We start from the raw sequence: 18,920 nt of genomic DNA, 5'->3' as shown, positions 1-18,920 counted from the left end.
ACATTTATAATCTGTCTAGTCTACTCAACATGCGTTTTTATTATTTCATATTGAACATACATAAAAGCAACGTATAATCATTTCTACATTCAATTATCAGCTTAATGGGAAATAATTACAGAGTGTAAATAATGAATAATAGTTTTGGACAAAGCTCCTCAACATGTGTCAGTGTATACAAATGTACAAATGTTTCTTTTATTTTAGAATATATTAGGAGACTGGGTAGTGAGTTTAGGTAATAACAAAGTCTGGTTTATTTTAATAAAAAGTATGAAAACAAACTTCAGTTTTTGTTATGATTTCAACAAAAGTTTAAAAGGAAAAAATATTTTATTTCGTCTGTTGTGTTTTTACCTTGTCATTTTCTTTTGTTTTCCCTTTTTTCTTTAGGCCTATGTACTTCTATTATTATTATTATTTTAATCTGTGTTGATGTTGTCTAGGATAGTGCAATGTACGCGGGGAGCGCGCACTCGATGCGCAAGCAATAATCTGACAGCACGCGCACGCGCGCGTCTATGACAGAGTTTCGCCATTTTGAATACAAACATATGAGCGATTTTTATTTTCCGATCCCCTTTCACTCGCCTTGCGTGTGAGCGGCCGAGATAACTCTGCGTAGTGATTAACCGCAGAATAGTTTCCTAAAAATTAATTTATACATAAAGGAGAGCAGAAAAACAACTTTAGAGAGGACGATGGCTCGCTCTTTGGGCAGATAGTTGAGAGGAAAACGGTCTCGTGGCAGCAGCGGGGTTTCACAGAGCGCGCGGGGCAGCAGCAGCAGCAGCGCCACCGCTGCACGGGCCAGACCAGTACTAACAGACAACCAGTAGCCCGTCCGTCTACAGACACTCACAGCGGGGGTAAGCTTACATGCACAACCAGTTTACTTGCGAAGATAGCACTGCTGGAACCGACTGTCTCTGCTTTACACCAAACTGTGCTTCTTAGTGAGTGTTTTGTTTAGAAAATGTGTCGTTTTAATTCCCCTCAGAGGACAAGAAACTTCTGTAACAGATTCAGCTGAAGTTAGCCAGACGAGCTAGCAAACCGAAAACATCCCGTTCTTTAGCTTTAAATAAAGCCAAGCGCACTTTGCACATATATTAACCCGTTTCGAGCTATAAACGAGTGTGTATTTGAGTTGTTTCGGTCGAGTCTGGGGTTGTTATGAAAATACGGAAACCAGTTTTGTCTTTAATATTAGCAACTGATGCTAACGGCTGCTAGCGGGGCCCAGCTGTAAACATGCAACCACCGAGATTTTCTGCTGAAACTGTTAATCTGCACTTAAGATCATCGTCACATCACGTCTGAGTTTTATAGTAGTACGTCTTCTTTAGCCGTCCCGGCTTTATAAGGTGTTAAAAATGCTCTGGTATGTTATTGACGTCTATTGTAAACATTGGATTGAAATCAGGTTGTCATTAGCAGCCACATGAGTAATTCAGAAGTCAGTTCATCCTCTCCAGCTATTTAAGTATTGAGTTGTAAAACACGATCGTTCAATATCACGACTGCAATCTCATTTGAAGTTTTGTAATGCAACGAACACCCCCTCTGGGGTCCAGGGGTCAGCACAAGCTGCTGGATCAACTTCCTAAGTAGGCAGCTTCTGGACAGTTGTGCAATCAATGGCAGCTTATTTGACCTCAGCTGCTGTCAGAGATCCCATGCAACATCCCCGCTCGTGTCTGCTGTGTGTGGCAGCTTTGCTGCTGCCTGTTACTATTTTTGATGAATTGTAGAGCAGAGACGTTTGCTTTCCTGTGTAGAGCTTATTGGGGAGGTCTGTGGTTGTTATTGTTGTACTAAGCTCTGCACGTGCACACAATCATGTCCACATAAAAGAAGGAAACAAGTCCCCTTGTCTTTTTTTTGGCCACTTTTCCCAAATGAAAGAAGGGCTTCAGCTTGCACAGCTGCAGATCAATGATAGAGATTCTTTCCGGTATGTATTTCTCTGTGCTGTTCGTCATCAGACGAGTATGTAGTGTTCAAGGAAGCTGTTGCCAGCTGCCGCTTTGAGTGCAATATGTGCACAAGATGTGGCGTAGGTCCGCATTTCATTTAGTACAGTAAGTGAACCTTCTATTTTAACTTCCTAGTTTCTGGTCTAAAGTTAGCAAAATTTTGTGGGCCATTGTCTATAGTCAATTGATAATTTAGATATGTATGAAACACCAAGCAGCTTTCTGTTGATCAGCATTGCGAATCTTGAACTTGAACCTGTTGTGAAATTTGTGTGGGGAAATTTTTCGCCCTTAGTGAAATTCACGATCGTGTGGATTCCTATTGAAGATTTTGCCTGCGAAAATTTGACAAACTACATTAAATGTGACCGTGCTTAAAATCTGAATGCTTGAAATGCTTAAAATAATTGTTTGTGTGTCTGCAGTCAGTATGGTTGTGAATTTGAGGAAGAGAACATGTATGTGCATTTGTTCATTGTTGGCAAGGAAATGATTGTTGTATAAACACTACATTTTCAGTCCACGAGACCTTCCGTAGTTCTGATTTTAGTCTTGCACAGTGTTTCAAGGCGATATGATGCAGTGTGTTTTACATCATACTGACTTTGTGCATTGTTTGTCACATTGGTTCACACTGGCACAAGTGTTTCTTACACCCTGCCTGCATTGATTTTTGAAGGGTTTGCACTTTCTCATACTCGATTCTTTTCCCCAGTGTCAGTCCGTCTGAGGTGTGTATTCGAGGAAGGCCTGGTGGGAAGTGGACCTCATGCAGATTAATGCTAGGTCATTCTGTGCTGTCTGCATTCTGCCACTCAAATGCCTGTCTGCCTGTGGAGGAGGTGTAACTAAGGATTCACACGTTTCATCAGCTGGTAAAAAATATATTTATTTAACAAATGCTATTAACGTTCCAGGGCTTGAGTTCCTTTTACATAGGCTTACTAACAGATCACATCTCCTTGAGCAAGCAAAGCCTATCAGGCTGTGTGAAATGTATCGCCCAGGGTGTGATGCGTGGGTACCAGTCATCTTGTGGGAAAGGTCTGCTTTGTTCATGACCAGAGTTGTTAGAAAATCTTCACAGCACAGGTGATTTCAATCAGTACTGAAAGAAGGAAAGTTGCTCTTCATGTTCCAGTTGCTTCATGTTTTGTTTTGAGTGGGATGTGTTAGTTGGATGCTTTAAAGGTCCATCAATTATTTTTGTCCCCTTCCTTATTCTTCTGTTCTCCAGATTCTCTTTCATCTGTTAGTTCTGCTTTCCATCGCTATTCTCCCCCCTCCCACTCACTATATAAGTTTGTTCCAAAACCTATTAGGCTGCCTACATAAACAGCTGCTTTTTAAGACTGCTTCCTAAACATCATGTAACTTCATAAGTGACTGATTTGGAACACTCTACAACAGTGGTTCTCAACCGTGGTGCCGATACCCACTAGAGGGCTTCAGAAAACTTCCAAGGAGGCCTCAAAATGACTAAAAAGCATTTGAATGAATAAATTACTATTAAAACTTGAAAAATGAAACGAAATGGTCATGTAAAATGTATTTCTTATATAATTTTATAATAAATATTAAAACAAAATAATACAAATATTTATTAGTTGTTTTTAATTGAAAAAAATACAGTTCTTGAAACTTCTGAAATAACAAAATTAATTCTGGTTATTTAATCTGATATATAAATACTTCTAGTTTCTGTTAATAAAACTACAAAAACAAGCACATTATTCATAATTATGCAGAAATACAAGAAATTACCTATATCAGGGGAATATTGTGTTGAATCAAAAAGGTTAGGCAATTCTGCATGTTTACATTTCATTCAATGCATCAACCACCTTGGATTTTTTTTTCGTCGTGCTTATCGCAATCTCATTCTGGGTTTGCCTTCTCTGCATTAGATATTTAATTTTAAAAGAAATATCGAGTGTGTTTACATACACCCTCATAATGCAATTATAATGGGATTTTGGCAATATTGCGATTAAACTTTACCTCAAGTAAACCCAGTACTTCAAACTAATACGATTAAGCTCATAATCGTAGTAACCATACTCGCATGTGGAGTACATAAACTATGTGGAGTACACCCATTTTAATCGCAGTAAACAAGCATGTAAACTAGGGTAAACAACATAATTTTCCCATGTTGGTTATTTAACATGTTTATTAAACATCCTGTTAATACTTTCCCCTTAAAAACATACTACTGTGTGTAGTCGTGTGACTCCGCCCTGCGCTGTCCAGTCAGTGGCATGGAAGCAACACGGAGGGGAACTCAAACGCAGAGTCAACACACACAGATAGCGCATGAGCCCCGAAGTGAGATAATAGACACCTTTAATAGGCATATTTACAGAACAAACCTTGTCAGTGAACTATAAGTGCAAAAATAAAAAAAATTGTTCATTAATCGTAATCAAGGTAAAATGTTCAATTAATCAAGATTTTGATTTTCTGTTATATTGTCTAGCTCTAATGTAAACACTTTAATTGCATTATTACCACTCTGACCAAAGTGCACATGTGCTCTGATGTACACGGATGCCCGTGTGTCGTTTACACAACTTCATGAATGAACTCCATGACGTGACATTATTCTCATTATTCGCTGCACATTCTCTTCTCCGTATCTTCACCCAGAGACAGTGCAAAGAAAGCGATGCAGCGTAGGCAAATCCAGTTACAGCAGCATTGCGCTGTTCATCACGCTGCCGAATAACCTTCCAATAAATCAAATGTGTTTTGCATTTGATGTAAGTAGATTAAAACAGTGGCCAGTAACATGCCTACTGTATCAAAGTTCATCATTTGTATAATGGCGGTAAAAATAACCACACTTCTTAGCGAATAATTAGAATAATGAAAATTGCATGTAAACGGGAGTAAAGAGATTTGCTTGTGTCATGTAAACATCTTACTGCAATTAAGTCCTTACTCTGATTATTGGAAATAATCGCATTATTGGTGCACATTTAAACGTAGTCATCCTGTGCATTATCACTCGCTTGTCTTCTTGTTATCCTCACTTTTATGTCTTCTCCTCAGGCCTGTGCTTCCTGCTGCAGCTGCCACCGCCGCCATCATGTTCTGGAAATTTGACCTGAACAACACCTCCCATATCGACCAGCTGCTGGATCGAGAGGGCGTGACTCTGAGGGAGTTGATGGAAGAGGAGGATGTCCTGCAGGAGTGCAAAGCACAGAACCGCAAGCTCCTTCTCTTCCTCTCCAAGGATCAATGTATGCAGGAGCTGGTCACCCTCATCACGGAGGAGCCCCCTACTGATCTGGAGGAGAAAACTCGCTTTAAGTAAGATAGAAACACAGCTTTACACATTATTTTGCTAGTTTTGGCCAAATGGACACCGCAACATTAGCTCAACCAATGACATGAGTTTGCATGGCTACCTGTTTAATCGACAACCGCCAGATGGGGAAGTGTGCAGGAAACCTGTTCGAAACAGCCTTTATTTCAGTTTTGCAATGTAACGCTAATGGAATGGAAATTACACACTTTTTTAAAATCATATTTACTGTTGCTTTGCAAAATTTTGTGCAATCTGGAGTTTTGTGGCCGCACCTTAAGTGTTTATGCACTGCAAATGACCTATAGCCTACATGTAAATATAGCTGGCAGTAAAAAGTATTCCGACTGCTACTGAGAATTGCTAAATTATGATGGTGGGACATATGTGTTGTTCACTGGCGGCCCTGCATGCTCAGAGCTCCTGGTTACAGGAGAGCTATAAAACTGATGGTGAAGATGTAGAAGTGCAGAGAAGAGGAGAGATGTGCATTTTAAGCTGACAAATCAAGGAAGAGGAAAGAGAAAAGAGAAGTGATTTAGTTAAAAGGTGATGTGTATACTCAAATATTGCTACTTTTATGTTTTAAAACAGAGCTCTTTGTAAGGATTGTGCTGTTCAACGTAAAATATATGAAACAGTCTCATGTTCTGAAGGGTTGAAATCTATCAGTTTGAGCTCTCTCTGTTGGAACCATGTGGTTAGAGGGAGAGAGAAAAAGAGATTACGGTTCATTTAAAACTAATCATTTGCTTCTCTGTGTGTAGGAGGCAGAATCATTTGTCTTAAAATGAGCAAGTGGATTCACTCAAAATGTCTTTTCTCTCCAAGTATTGTGAAATGTTATTACATTAAGTGAAATATGTTCTTAGTAGCACTGATCCAGATTTTTTGCTTAGTGATATTTTTGTGAAATGCAGAATCCTACAATAGGATATAAGGCACTGACGCAGAGTTTATTACCCTCTCTTGTGGCACTGACAACACTGCACCACTGAGCTGGCCAGTGTTTACTTTAGTGCTATCTGAGTGACAGAAGATAACTAGAGCTACAGAACAACTTTGTTACTTTTAAAATACCTTTGTTGGAACCACAGAAATTAGATTTGTTTGTTCATGTTAAAGCCCAAGTCACCATAGACTTTTTTGGTGTGTTGTAGGTCTGGGCGATATGGGCCAAAAAATTAACATAATAAAAATGTTCATATCAGTCGATATCGATAATTATCAGTACGATAAATGTCAAATCTTTATTTCTTTCAAGTTTAAAGGTAGATTTTTGCTCTTAAGTGAAAGTTGTAGAAACCAGACCATTAATTGTGGTTTTAAACTACTCTTTATTGTCAGAACATCACAAACACTTGCCAAACAGGTGAACATTTCACAAATCTGAGGTAGGGCTGCACGATTCTTGCTAAAATGTGAATCACAATTTTTCTCCATTGGAATTGAGATCACGATTCTCTCACACGTTTCTCATTTTTTTCAACCAAATCATTTATTGCAAGTAAAAAAAAGAAAGAAGAAAAAACAGTAACATCTGTAAAAACTGTAACAACTTCATTTTATATGGTAAAATGCCATATATCATGGCAATACCATCGTAAAACGTAACTATATGGTTTATATAGTATTTGTATGAAAAACAGTAGCCTAAATACTTTTAGTATAAATGCACATATAGCTTAATCACAAAAATGCTACTTTAATAGTATTACTTTAGTTTTCTCCTTTAATACATTTAAGACATGTCTACATTAAAAATAAAATTCGATATGAATATTCCACATTACTGCCACAATACCATGGTGCAGTTAGTGTTACTACAGTAAATCCATGCTAAATGATGGCGATTTGTAGATTAAAAAGCCTTCTGACCATATGGTTGCGCACAGTGTTTCTCCTGTTTGTCAGCGCTGTTTTTCATCTGGCTTTAAACTACTTTAAATCACGAGACGTTTGTGTTCTTTGCTGAATTCAAGCGCTTCTAACTGGATCTCACAGCGCTGTTTAGTGGTCGTGTGACCATGACCGATCAGCGAGTAATCGCATCTAACTACAATAGAAAGCTCGCGCCGTGCTGCCATTTGAAATTTGAGCCGAGCGGATAAATGGTTTGTATGGCGCGGCATTCAAATGAGTTTCGTTCCACTTTTGGCACATAAACATTATCGAACATTTATCAAACTCTTGATATCATTTTATCAAGGAAAATTACATTGCGATAATTATCATTTTATCGCCCAGCCCTAGCCTGTTGCATTTGCTGTTTGATAGTGTTGTCACAATGTAACTTGTAGGTAATATAGACTTTTTGTTTTCTGTTTACCCAGGTTTCCAAACATTGCCTGTGAGCTCCTGACCTCTGATGTGGCTCTTATCAATGATAAGCTGGGTGGAGATGAATCCCTTTTGGAGAAGCTCTACCACTTTCTGGAGCAGGAGCCGCCCCTTAATCCCCTACTGGCCTCCTTCTTCAGCAAAACCATCGGCAACTTGATTGCACGTAAAACAGACCAGGTGTGCACACCTGATCTCACATGGCTCGGAATATATATTCACATCAAATAGCACAATACGGAGTTATTTGTTTGATTTGTATTGTTAGTAAGTTGTCTGTTATTCCACATGCAGGTAATCTCTTTCCTAAGGAAAAAACACAACTTTATCAGTCTGGTGCTGAATCACATTGATGCCTCGGCCATGATGGACCTATTGCTGCGCCTCATCAGCTGTGTAGAGCCTGCCCCTTTGAGGATGGAGGTCCTCAATGTAAGCGCACTAATATTTTCATATATAAATGAGATTTAACAGATTTCTACTTTTTAAGGGACTGCTTAAGAGCTGCATCTGTTTCTTTTCTTGCTTTCAACTAAATTTGAATGCAATAACATGTCCTGTGTGAAGTGTCCCATGTGTTGTTGACTGTACAACAAGCGAATTTAGAGCTTCATATGGTGGTTAATCTTGTTCAAAAGCAGTTAACATTGTGCTGCCTCTAGAAGCATGAACCTTTTGTAGAAATTATGTCTTTTAGAAATGTTAATGAGTGATTCAATTGCTTAAATGAGACATTGGCCCATGTTTAGCCTGATTGTTATCCTCCAAGCCCTGGCTGAATCCACACTTGTCATTACGGGGCCGTGATTCTGATCTGTGAATGAATGTGTGTGTTTGCAGTGGCTGAATGAGGAGAGACTCATCCAGAGACTCACAGAGCTCATGCACACAGGGAGAGATGAAGAGGTAGAAATATAACTCACTCTGCTGAACTTTTCACCTCCAGCCCACATGATTTCAGTTATGGAAGTTTAAAAAAAAACGACCAAGTACATTCTTTTTCACTAAATTCTTCTGCAGAGACAATCTAATGCATCCCAGACTCTTTGTGACATCATTCGACTCAGTCGAGACCAGGCCAATCAGCTGTCAGAGGTCACAGATCCAGACCCCTTACTCGCTGTCCTGGAGTCGTAAGTGCCCAATCTGATTAGCCAAGATCACAGTCATGTAATGTAGTGAGCCATGTGTAAGAATCTACTTACTGAATAAAGACTGCTGACCAGATAGTGCTTGTTTCTCTGTTGTAATCGCCATTTTTGTATCTCATCCACTCATGTTGATGTCTTTGTAGACAAGAGAATGTTGCAGAGCTTTTGAAGAACATGTTCGAAGGGGAAAGGACTGAAGCGTCTGTCGTCAATGGAACGCAAGTGCTTCTTACGTTACTGGAGTCACGAAGGTCAGGGTGAGTTCATCCATTACAGGGCCTAATTAAACCTAAAATAAACAGCCGTGTATGGACACTTGCTGTTCTCCCTCTTTTTTTATCTTTCCATGACCTTCTGTTTTCTCTGTGTCTGGTGGTGTTAGGCTGGAGGGTCTGATGGACCTGTATTCTCAGGGATGTGAAAGGTCTTACACTGTCAACAGCAGTATTTTACGTGCTATTGAGCCTCATCTAAAGGACTTCCAGCAGCTCCTACTGAACCCTCCTATGGTACCAGCACTCACACACACATGCAACTAAACTCCATCAGGCCTTTTGTTCTGAACCATTAGAACCATTTGTTCTGATTTTGTTTGTATTAAAGATACAAGCTGAAGTTTTTTTCACAGATGACTCTTGCTCTGTTTCAAAACTTAAGCTGCCTTGCTGCCTACATAACTGAAGTGAAACCTCATAAATGACTGATTGTGAACGCTCTACAGCCATGTTACCCCCTTCCTGTCACTTAAATAGCACTCTTCACAATAAGCTCATTAAGAGACTCAAATGCTTCCAATGTTAGTATGTTTCTAAGCTAACAGCATAAACTTGAATAAGCATCAATAGATTAATCTATTTTCTTAATTCTTTTTGGCACTTAAAATCGGATGCATGTTATTGATCTTATTGTGAATCATTCATCCATGCTTGTTTAATTTTTTACTGTGTAATTTTAAATCAAAATGTCATAACTCACCCCTCTACAATCAACTGCAAAGCACACATTCATTTTGGAGTGCAATGCCCACATCTCAAAATTCAAGATGTGGATCCAAGCCTACCTTTTTTGATAAGCTGTTACACTTGGATGTACGTCACAGTTCAGAAGAAACGTTCTACTTCCAGTTCATTGTGACTTTAGGGTGTCTTAGATTGTAGCATAATATTGCTGCTGACCTTTTAGAACAGTCTTCAGGAGCGTCATTTTAATGATGCCTTAAAGGGGACCTATTATGCCCCTTTTCACAAGATGTAATATAAGTCTCTGGTGTCCCCAGAATGTGTCTGTGAAGTTTCAGCTCAAAATACCCCACAGATCATTTATTATAGCTTGTCAAATTTGCCCCTATTTGGGTGTGAGCAAAAACACACCATTTTTGTGTGTCCCCTTAAATGCAAATTAGCTGCTGCTCCCGGCCCGCTTTCCAAAAGAGGGCGGAGCTTTAACAGCTTGCACTTCAGTTGCTCAACAACAACAAAGCTGGAGAATCTCACGCAGCCAAAATGATGATTGTTATTAATGCTGTACAGCCTTACAGCTGAGTCGGACACTAATAAAGAGACTCAGAAAGAAGTTACAACTTTTAGAATGCAACTGGACTTTTTTGAATGGTTAGTGGATAAATAAATGTATGTAGTTGCTGTGGAGTTGATTCAACTCATCGACTAGCATGTGTCGTCATGTTAATCTTTTGTGCAAATCCAGCATTGAATTAACCCTCGTTTGTGAAGCAGTCCGGCGTAAAATGACGGCATGGAAACAACAATCTACTACAACAACTCTTCCTCTTCTCTAAAGCAGCCCAACGTGGCCTCACCCCCTTTGTTGCGTGTTCCTGGGGCAGGGTTTATGTCAATTTTGTGGTTTGTGATGTCACCAACCCGGAAAGAAGCTTGTTGTAGTCCCTACCAGCCGTTTGTTGTAGTCCATCATAACTTTGCAGATGTTGTTTATGCTCAAACAGCAACATTACTAACTAAAGTTAAAAAAGTGACATCATAATCAAAGACCCCAAAGTGTGTCTATCTATGTTGGCTTACTAAGTTTGGCTTACTAAGTTTTGGAACAGCTACTGTCTAAACAATTACTGTGCAATGGTGAGAGTGATGGCCCTCTAACAATCTGTCACTCTCCCTCCACTTGCTGTGAAACAGAGAAGTGCAATACTCACTACAGTGGGCGTTCTGGAGCAGCCCCTGGGGAGCGCCCGCCTTCATGTGGCCAGACTGGTAGCTTCTCTGCTGCAGACTTGCGACCTCAGCATCTGCAAAGAGATCTGCAGACTCAACACCATGGACCTGCTGTTGGTAAATCACTTACACACACACACACACGCACACACACACACACACACACACACACACACACACACACACACACACACAAACTGAATGTCGCAGACTCAACACTATGAGCTGGCTGTGGGTGGACGATCTTGTTTTTCATAATTTTTTTTCTCTCCTCCTCACTTCCTCTCTCCCTCACTCTCTGGTTGCAGGATTTATTCTTTAAATACACCTGGAATAATTTCTTGCACTTGCAAGTAGAGCTGTGTGTGGCATCCATCCTGAACCACTCGGCCCACACGGACCTCCAGAACCCAGGTCTGCAGAACCACGAGGAGAGACCAGCTACTGGCACAGGCAGCCAAGCGGAGGAGGGAACCCCTGGCCAGAACAGCAGCTCAGATCCAGCAAACACACCAATTCAAGATGCTCTTGTTGCCAATGTAGGCCATCTGCTGTTGTTCATATCTGTTTTCGATCAGTACCGCTTTCTTACAGCGCTTGTCAGATTGTCAGATTAGCTTAGAGGAAACAGGGTAGTATATATTAGTGGTGGGTTTTTTTTTTTTTTTGAAAGTAATTAATAGTTTTTAGCAAGGATGCATTAAATGGATCAAAAGTGACATTAAAAACATGTATAATATTACATGTATTAATATTTTAACAAAAATATTAAGCAGCACAACTGTTTTCAACATTGATGATAATAGTAAAATGTTTCTTTAGCACCAAAATCAGCATACTACAATGCTTTCTTGAAAGATCATGTGACACTGAAGACTGGAGTAATGGCTGCTGAAAATTCAGCTTTGCCATCACAAAAATAAATAACATTTTATAATATATTTAAATAGAAAACAATTGTTTTAAATTATAATAATATTTAACAATATTACTTTGCATAAAATACTTGTTTCAAAAACATGAAAAAATGACCCTAAACTTTTGAACGGTAGTGCATTGCACGTACTTAAGTTTAGGAATCTGAACAAACCACAGAGCCTAAGTACTGAAATCTGACCATTAATTCATCCTGCAGCGCTTGTGCTACAGATATGAATGATAGCTCAAATCTTGTGGTTTGTTGAATATAGGTGTGTCACTTTTGTTTGCTGCCTTGTTCTTTGTCTTTTTTTTTTTTTTTTTTTTTTTTTTTTTTTTTTGGGCTTTGCTTTTATCTACCCTCTCTTTGTGTTTCCTGTTGTTTATTATTCACAATGTTTGACTGTCTGCTTTCCTCAGCTCTTCCAGCATTGTCGGCTAGTGCAAAGGATTCTGGATGCTTGGGAGGAAAATGACAAAACCCAGTAAGAGCTTCTCATCTGTTTCCTGTCTTTGATTTATATGCAATGAGTCTCTAACACATGTGTGATAGTGCCATGAAGCTGATCTTCATACCCATATTTATGTCAGTATGTGTTTGATGTCTGTCTGTTGGCTGATTATAGTTTCTCTATCTTCATCTCTAGGGCTGAAGGGGGCAGACGAAGGGGAAACATGGGTCACCTGACAAGAATTGCAAACACTGTGGTTCAAAACCTGGAGAAAGGGCTGGCTCACTCTCAAATTAATGACCTAATTAAAGGTTTGTAGTGCAGGAATATGTCAAAAGAACCACCGAGTTTATGCAGTGATGATGGCTGAGATATGAGTGTGCTTGCTGGAATCATAATGACTTGTATATCCACAGAGCTGCCAGAGGACTGCAGAGGCCGCTGGGAGAGTTTTGTGGGTGAGACTCTAAGAGAGACCAACAGGAGAAACACAGTGGATTTGGTGAGGAATGCATTCACACTCATATTTCATTGCATTGGGCAGATGAAAAATATTGGATATTTAAATTTAGTCAATGTAATGGACATATGCATCAGATTTTAGTGAAGAGAGATCAGTTTTAACCCTTCTGATGCGTGAATTATTAAATCACAAATTGTAAATACTAATAAAACATTAATAATAAATAATACAGGTATTAAATATATGAATTATTTTGTTTTGTTTTTATTTCAGAGCAAGAATATAATCATTCCAGGTCTTCTTTTTGTCTTTCAAATTGTGTTTTGAGAGAGTTAACAAATCTGTTCACTGAAACGGATGATAATAGTAAATATTTCAGAGATGCTTAGCACTTCTCCACTTTCCTCAAACATCTATATAATGATGCAACATCATACCTTGAATCGTCAATGGCTTTTAAAGCTCTGTTCACTAGAGCTTTGATAGTAGACACCAAACATCAGGGTTACATTGTGAGGTTTATTTTAATAGATGTCATATTCAGAGCATGTTACATGGTTTAACGCTGATTTTAGATTGATTCTCATCCTGTGTTTCAGGTGAGCACTCACAACTTACACTCATCTAGTGAAGATGATGACATGGAGAGCCCCTTCCCCAATGATCTATCCATCCAACAGGTAAGAAGCAACAAATAAAGAGCTAGCATGAGTCTACTTTAAGCTCCTTACAGCTGACTGGGTAAGTGAGATTATTTTTTTTTTTTGCCTTTCAGGCGTTCTCTGATTACCAGATTCAGCAGATGACCGCCAACTTTGTGGATCAGTTTGGTTTTAATGATGAAGAGTTCAGTGAACATGATGAAAATATCAAGTGAGTGCTGAAGATGCTGTCTGCATGTGTCTAAAATGTTTAAGCGTTTCTCAGATCTAGTGATGTGTTGAAATAGATGTGAGAACGCTGCAGAGACTTTGCTTTGATATGTTTTGTGGTGAAGATTATCAGTGATAATCTTTAAGAGACCTCTTTATATCTTGCAGTGCTGCATTCGATCGGATTGCTGAAATTAACTTTAATATAGACGCAGATGATCATAGTGTAAGTGCCTGACACTGAAAACACCATTCATTATTCACATGCTGTAAATGTTTGTTTTGATGCTTTATACGGGTTGTTGTGCTCCTGTAGGCCAATGCTGCAGCTTTTGAGGCGTGTTGTAAAGAAAGAATCCAGCAGTTCGATGACTGTGAGGAAGAGGAGGATATTTGGGATGAAAAAGAAATTAACTATGCAACACAAATCAAATCCAGATCGAGGTATAGCACACAGATGATATGCTTGAGGAAATATATTCAGCTGTTTTGTTTATTGAATTCATATTCTCTATTTATTCTTTTCAGGTTTGGGGTGTCTCTTTCTTCAGATAATTCACCTAAGAGTACCGTGAGGAATGGGGGTGGAGGCCGCGGGTCGGCCTCTGAGGAAGAGGATGTTGAGGAAGAGGCCAGTCCTCAGCAGTCTACAGCAGCTCAAACTCAGAGTGAGTGCTACAACATACCCACAACTCTGAATCTTTCAGCTGAATTTATTCGATGAACATTCTTTGTATTTGTGGTGTGCACAGACCCAGGGTGGGCAGCGAGTTTTGGTGAGACTGAGGTGAGCTCCTCTGGTTCCTGGGGTGGCTCCCCTCAGCAGGGCAATGAGGGTTCACAGGACACAGGCTGGGCCACCTTCACCGAATTCCAGCCTTTTAGCAGGTAAAGCCACTAAAGTACACTTTAATGCTACATATGACACTGTTTTGGAATGTTTTTAAAGTGAGCAGCAAATATTGTTTGGTTTGGGTATTTGAATTATGGGAATGCCTTTATCTCTCCTGATCCACTGGCTTTTACATTACAGCGCAGAGTCCAGCAACACTGAGGGACAGCCTCAACAGGGCCAAGGGAAGGACTGTGAGTAGCTCTGTTTGCATCTGATTTTTTGTTTTAAATTTACCTGATCGAATTTAAAGTGGTAATATTTGGGGAATCAAATTTTCCTTGATCTTTTGAGTACCAGTAATATACCGTAATGTACTGTAACTTTCATAACTCAAAACTTCCCCTCCAGTCCAAAAAGCCCATCTATAGAAAATGCATTGTTCTTAAGTTCTTGACATCAGAAACCCCAAAACCTTAACACATGATTTCCTACATTTACATGTTAATGGAATGGTGCAGTAATACTGATGAAGTATATGAACTAGAACAGTGGTTCTCACTGGTTTGGCCACGGGACCCACATTTTTCATGGTCATTAAGCCGCGACCCCAATTTTTATTTTTATTTTTTTTTATTTTTTGACCTAATTTTTTATATATATGATGAAGTGAAAATGAACTGTGCACCCTACGAGTCTGACAGGATAGGAGAATTTGTTTTTCTGAGGTGAGAGTTTTTATTTCATAATAAGATACGAAAATAACGTTAAAATAATGACACTGATCACATCTGACTGCAGATACTGAATCGGGACAACGCGTTTTTCTCAGTTACTCTACTTAAACTGCATCTGACAGAAGTGTCAACAGCTTTCACGCATCAGAAAATCATAGGATTATGTTCGTTGTTGTTTTTTTGCACACTCCCCGACCCACTCAAAACGGTCTTGTGACCCACCAGATGAGAAACACTGAACTTGAAAAACTTAGAAGAGGGTTGAAATTTTGCCATTTGGAACCTGAAAGTGTTTATTTTTTTTATTTTTTTTTTTTTTCAGTGGCCGGCAGTGGTTCAGCTACTGGAGATTGGGAAGGAAGTCCTGGGCAAAAAGCCCCTCTGGTGGCCTCAGACAGCAGCTCGTCTGGAGGCTCAGACAGCGAAGAGGACCCTGGGGAAAATAAGGCTGAGGGGTCCCCTAAAACACCTGTCAACAAGGCAACAGCACCCTTGAGGTAAGAACACTTTGCAAAGTAATAGCAGCAGCAGTGTTTTCATGTAGATTCAGAAATTCAGAAAGGATGACTTCAGGAAGGGAATAATATTCCCATTTTTAAATGACCATGTAGACGTAACGTGGAAAGATCTGTAACGTGGTGATCGTTAAGTTATGCTCTCCAAACAAACCACTCTAAGGGGAGAGAAATATGACAGACCAGACTAAAAAAATGTGAATTTCATTTATCAGAAGCACATTAATGACTTAAGGTCACATTTACCGTTCTGCGAATTTTTGCAGACAATATCCGAGCATTTTAATAGGAATCCAAGAAAGATTTCGCACTGGGTTCAAATTTGTCTCACAAATTTGCCATGTTGACCAACAGAAAGCTGCTTGGTTTGATATGTGCTTCATACATCACGAAACTATCGACAGTGGACTGTTTTTGCCCCCAAACTTTAGCTAATGTTGTCAGCACCTTTAGAATACCTCTCTCTCCACTTGTCCAAGTGATTCAAACAAGTTTAAACGATTGAATACTGATTTTCAAAGACTGATTATTGATGTGCACGGACGTAAAAGTATTTGGTGGCTACACTTTTTCTCTGCAGCGAGGTGCCTACTGATGCTATGGAGAAGCTCAGCATCACCGACAAGAGCGAGTCTTCAGCGCCTACAGAAGAGTCAGACGCCACCACTGTGACGGAGACGAGGTAACAGTGAATGTGTATCAAGATGGTGTTATATGATGGATAAAAAACTGCCTCCATCCTCTCTTACTCACGCTTATGCCTCTACAGAGTCGAGGCACCCACTTCTGCTGAGGTTATGCCTAACGGACCAGTCTGAAGGCCCTGGATAGGAGTCCGACCCACTCTCCGCCTCTTCCATTTTGAACCCCCAAACCTCAATACCACTTTTGGTGTTTAAATAAAGAATGCTGCCATGTTATTGGTCCTGGATACTGCCAATCAGCCCATCATTGGAGGAGGAAGCCAGGGGCATGTAACACAAACCAGTAACCAGTACAGTGCTCAGAGGTGTTAGTCTTTTAATCTTTTCAACTTTGTATGGGATATGCACAGTTTTAAATGTAGCAGTGACCGCGTGTGATTACAGGATCTGTCAGGACTTCTTTATTTTCCTCGGTTTGTGTCCCTCCCTTAATTTTTCTGGATTCTTTTTCGCTCGCAGCCTTGGATGGTAGAAAACAGGGATGTGAAGGTCCTGATTGGAAAGCACAGGTTCATCCTTCATGGCATAACGTCTCGAACATCCTCATGCAAAATCGAAAGCCTCGTTGCCTGAAAACAGCCTCTGCGACAATTTACTGTATGTTGAAGCACAACTGAAGTGTTCTGTAATGCTTGACACTTTTCTGCACAGGTCACCGCCCCGCCAAGTTCACTTTTAGGATTTTTTTAAAACACATTATTATGGCCTAATCTCATTAAATCATGTATTTGAATGTTCTGAAGTGCTTTGGGGCAGAAGTGTATGAAATTAGAGTTGATACTCTGACATGGTGTCCACGTTGGCACTTGTGCAATAACGTTTAGCCATTTAATTTAAATTCGACTCATTCGTAAAATATACATTTATGATGGGGGTGGGCCTATTTGAATTTTTTTCCCCCACTTTTTCTTTTCATTGCATGCAAAATGTTATTTATCAAGCATATACAAGCAACTGTTTTTCCAACAACGTTCTAGCTAGTCAAGATCTTCTGATTGTACTGAATTACATTCGTCCGGTTTTTTTTTTTTCTCCACTTAGATCAACTGAACAGTTTCTACCTAATTTTCTAGTGCGTTGTCTGCTTAAGCTTTCTGAAAATTGAATCATGGGTTTAAAGCAAAAAGCTAAAAGTAATCATAATGACCTATGCCTTAAGTTACAAATCCTTCAAAAACTCTGTAACAGGACAGAAGGGTTTGCCTCAAAGCAAACAGGCTTTTTTGTCTGTTTTTAAATGTCACCTGATCACAAAAGAACCGCTGCCACTATTTTATTTGCATCCCTATCAATGCCAATGCAGCGCTTGATTTTTTTTTTTTTTTTTTCCCCAGAGGCCAAGAAATTTTGCCCCAACTTTCTAGTATAATATACTCAATGAAATGCTCCACAGGACAGTGTTATGCATCATCAATTTTTTTTTATTTTTTTTTATCAGAACTCGTTATATGCTGTCAGAAAGACTTGTCTCAGAACCTTCCGGTAGCTCTCGTTGGAAATACCAAGATCCACCTCTTGTAATATTTCATCCTGAACATCATGTGATTATTTTTTTCTCCAGGAATTTTTTTTTTTTTTTGGCTATCACAATTCACGCATCATATCTCTGCAAGCTTACGATGGTACCAAATCTGTTGGATTACAGGATTGGGATATTGCATTATTTATTTTGCACTTATTGAGGTGTTAGTGCAGAGACCTGGTTTCCCATCATGCATTGGAACACCATGTTTATTTCACTCTTCATGGTCTTTGCCTCTGGAGTGTAAAGTCTCCATTGACTCTGCTTCTTATATCTATGACTTGTTCAAATAGGTTTGTTTCCAAAGCCAAAAGTATGTATTTGCCTTTTTTTTTTTTTTTTCTTTAACTGTTTTTAAAAAAAAATCTTATTTTTAACTTTAACCAATATTATTTTACATATTGTAGAGATTCTAATTTATGTGATCTTCAGCAACCAAAATATTGCTCTGTTCAATTCTGTTCATGTGTCTGGAGTCTGAACTGTTTCTGTACTTTCACAGCTATAGGTTGAGTGTTAAGAGCCTTGTATTCATTCATCGTCCCAAGAGTCTCAGTTACACAGATAGATATTTAACAGATGATGTATTATTTTCGAGAGCTGCCAAAAAATTATTTTAATTTTAATTGTTCCTGGTTCAATTGTATTACAACAGAAAATAATTTTGACTCGTTCCTCATATTGTATAAACAAGCAAACATCGTTTTTCCAGTCATCCATATATAGTGCAAGTTTATTTTAAGACATTCCTCTGGAATAAACTTTTTAAATTATCGCTGTTTCTAAGATATATCATACATTATCAATGTTAAGACGGGACAAGTGATAAAGCCACTTGGAATACTCGATTCTGATTGGTCAATAGCTGTCGTCCATACTCCATAGCAACGCTCACACATACTAAAACGCAACTGGCGCCATCTAGTCGTCTCC

General features: G+C 39.2%; 1 protein-coding gene across 4 annotated transcripts; it reads left to right on the top strand.

Annotated features, from left to right (window-relative positions):
- Positions 1-506: 506 nt before the first annotated feature.
- ppp6r2a (protein phosphatase 6, regulatory subunit 2a) lies at positions 507-18,762 on the top strand. Of its 4 annotated transcripts, none has more exons than XM_051890906.1 (24): positions 507-869; positions 2,695-2,854; positions 5,034-5,297; positions 7,626-7,812; positions 7,927-8,064; positions 8,473-8,538; positions 8,653-8,765; positions 8,927-9,034; positions 9,166-9,292; positions 10,937-11,089; positions 11,281-11,511; positions 12,311-12,375; positions 12,538-12,653; positions 12,759-12,844; positions 13,405-13,485; positions 13,581-13,678; positions 13,846-13,903; positions 13,994-14,121; positions 14,206-14,345; positions 14,430-14,565; positions 14,711-14,763; positions 15,569-15,743; positions 16,342-16,443; positions 16,531-18,762. In XM_051890906.1, exons 3-24 carry the CDS (start codon positions 5,071-5,073, stop codon positions 16,577-16,579), a joined length of 2,637 nt encoding a protein of 878 aa, XP_051746866.1. In that variant the 5' UTR covers positions 507-869; positions 2,695-2,854; positions 5,034-5,070; the 3' UTR covers positions 16,580-18,762. The 4 variants fall into 4 exon arrangements, with proteins under 4 accessions (XP_051746866.1, XP_051746863.1, XP_051746865.1 ...); XM_051890903.1 differs by having other exon boundaries at positions 8,927-9,040; XM_051890904.1 differs by lacking the exon at positions 507-869 and adding an exon at positions 955-2,084 and having other exon boundaries at positions 8,927-9,040.
- Positions 18,763-18,920: the final 158 nt, after the last annotated feature.

The sequence above is a fragment of the Ctenopharyngodon idella genome, chromosome 4, assembly GCF_019924925.1.
Source record: "Ctenopharyngodon idella isolate HZGC_01 chromosome 4, HZGC01, whole genome shotgun sequence".
Taxonomy (NCBI): domain Eukaryota; kingdom Metazoa; phylum Chordata; class Actinopteri; order Cypriniformes; family Xenocyprididae; genus Ctenopharyngodon; species Ctenopharyngodon idella.
This window is presented reverse-complemented; position numbering and strand designations above follow the sequence as displayed.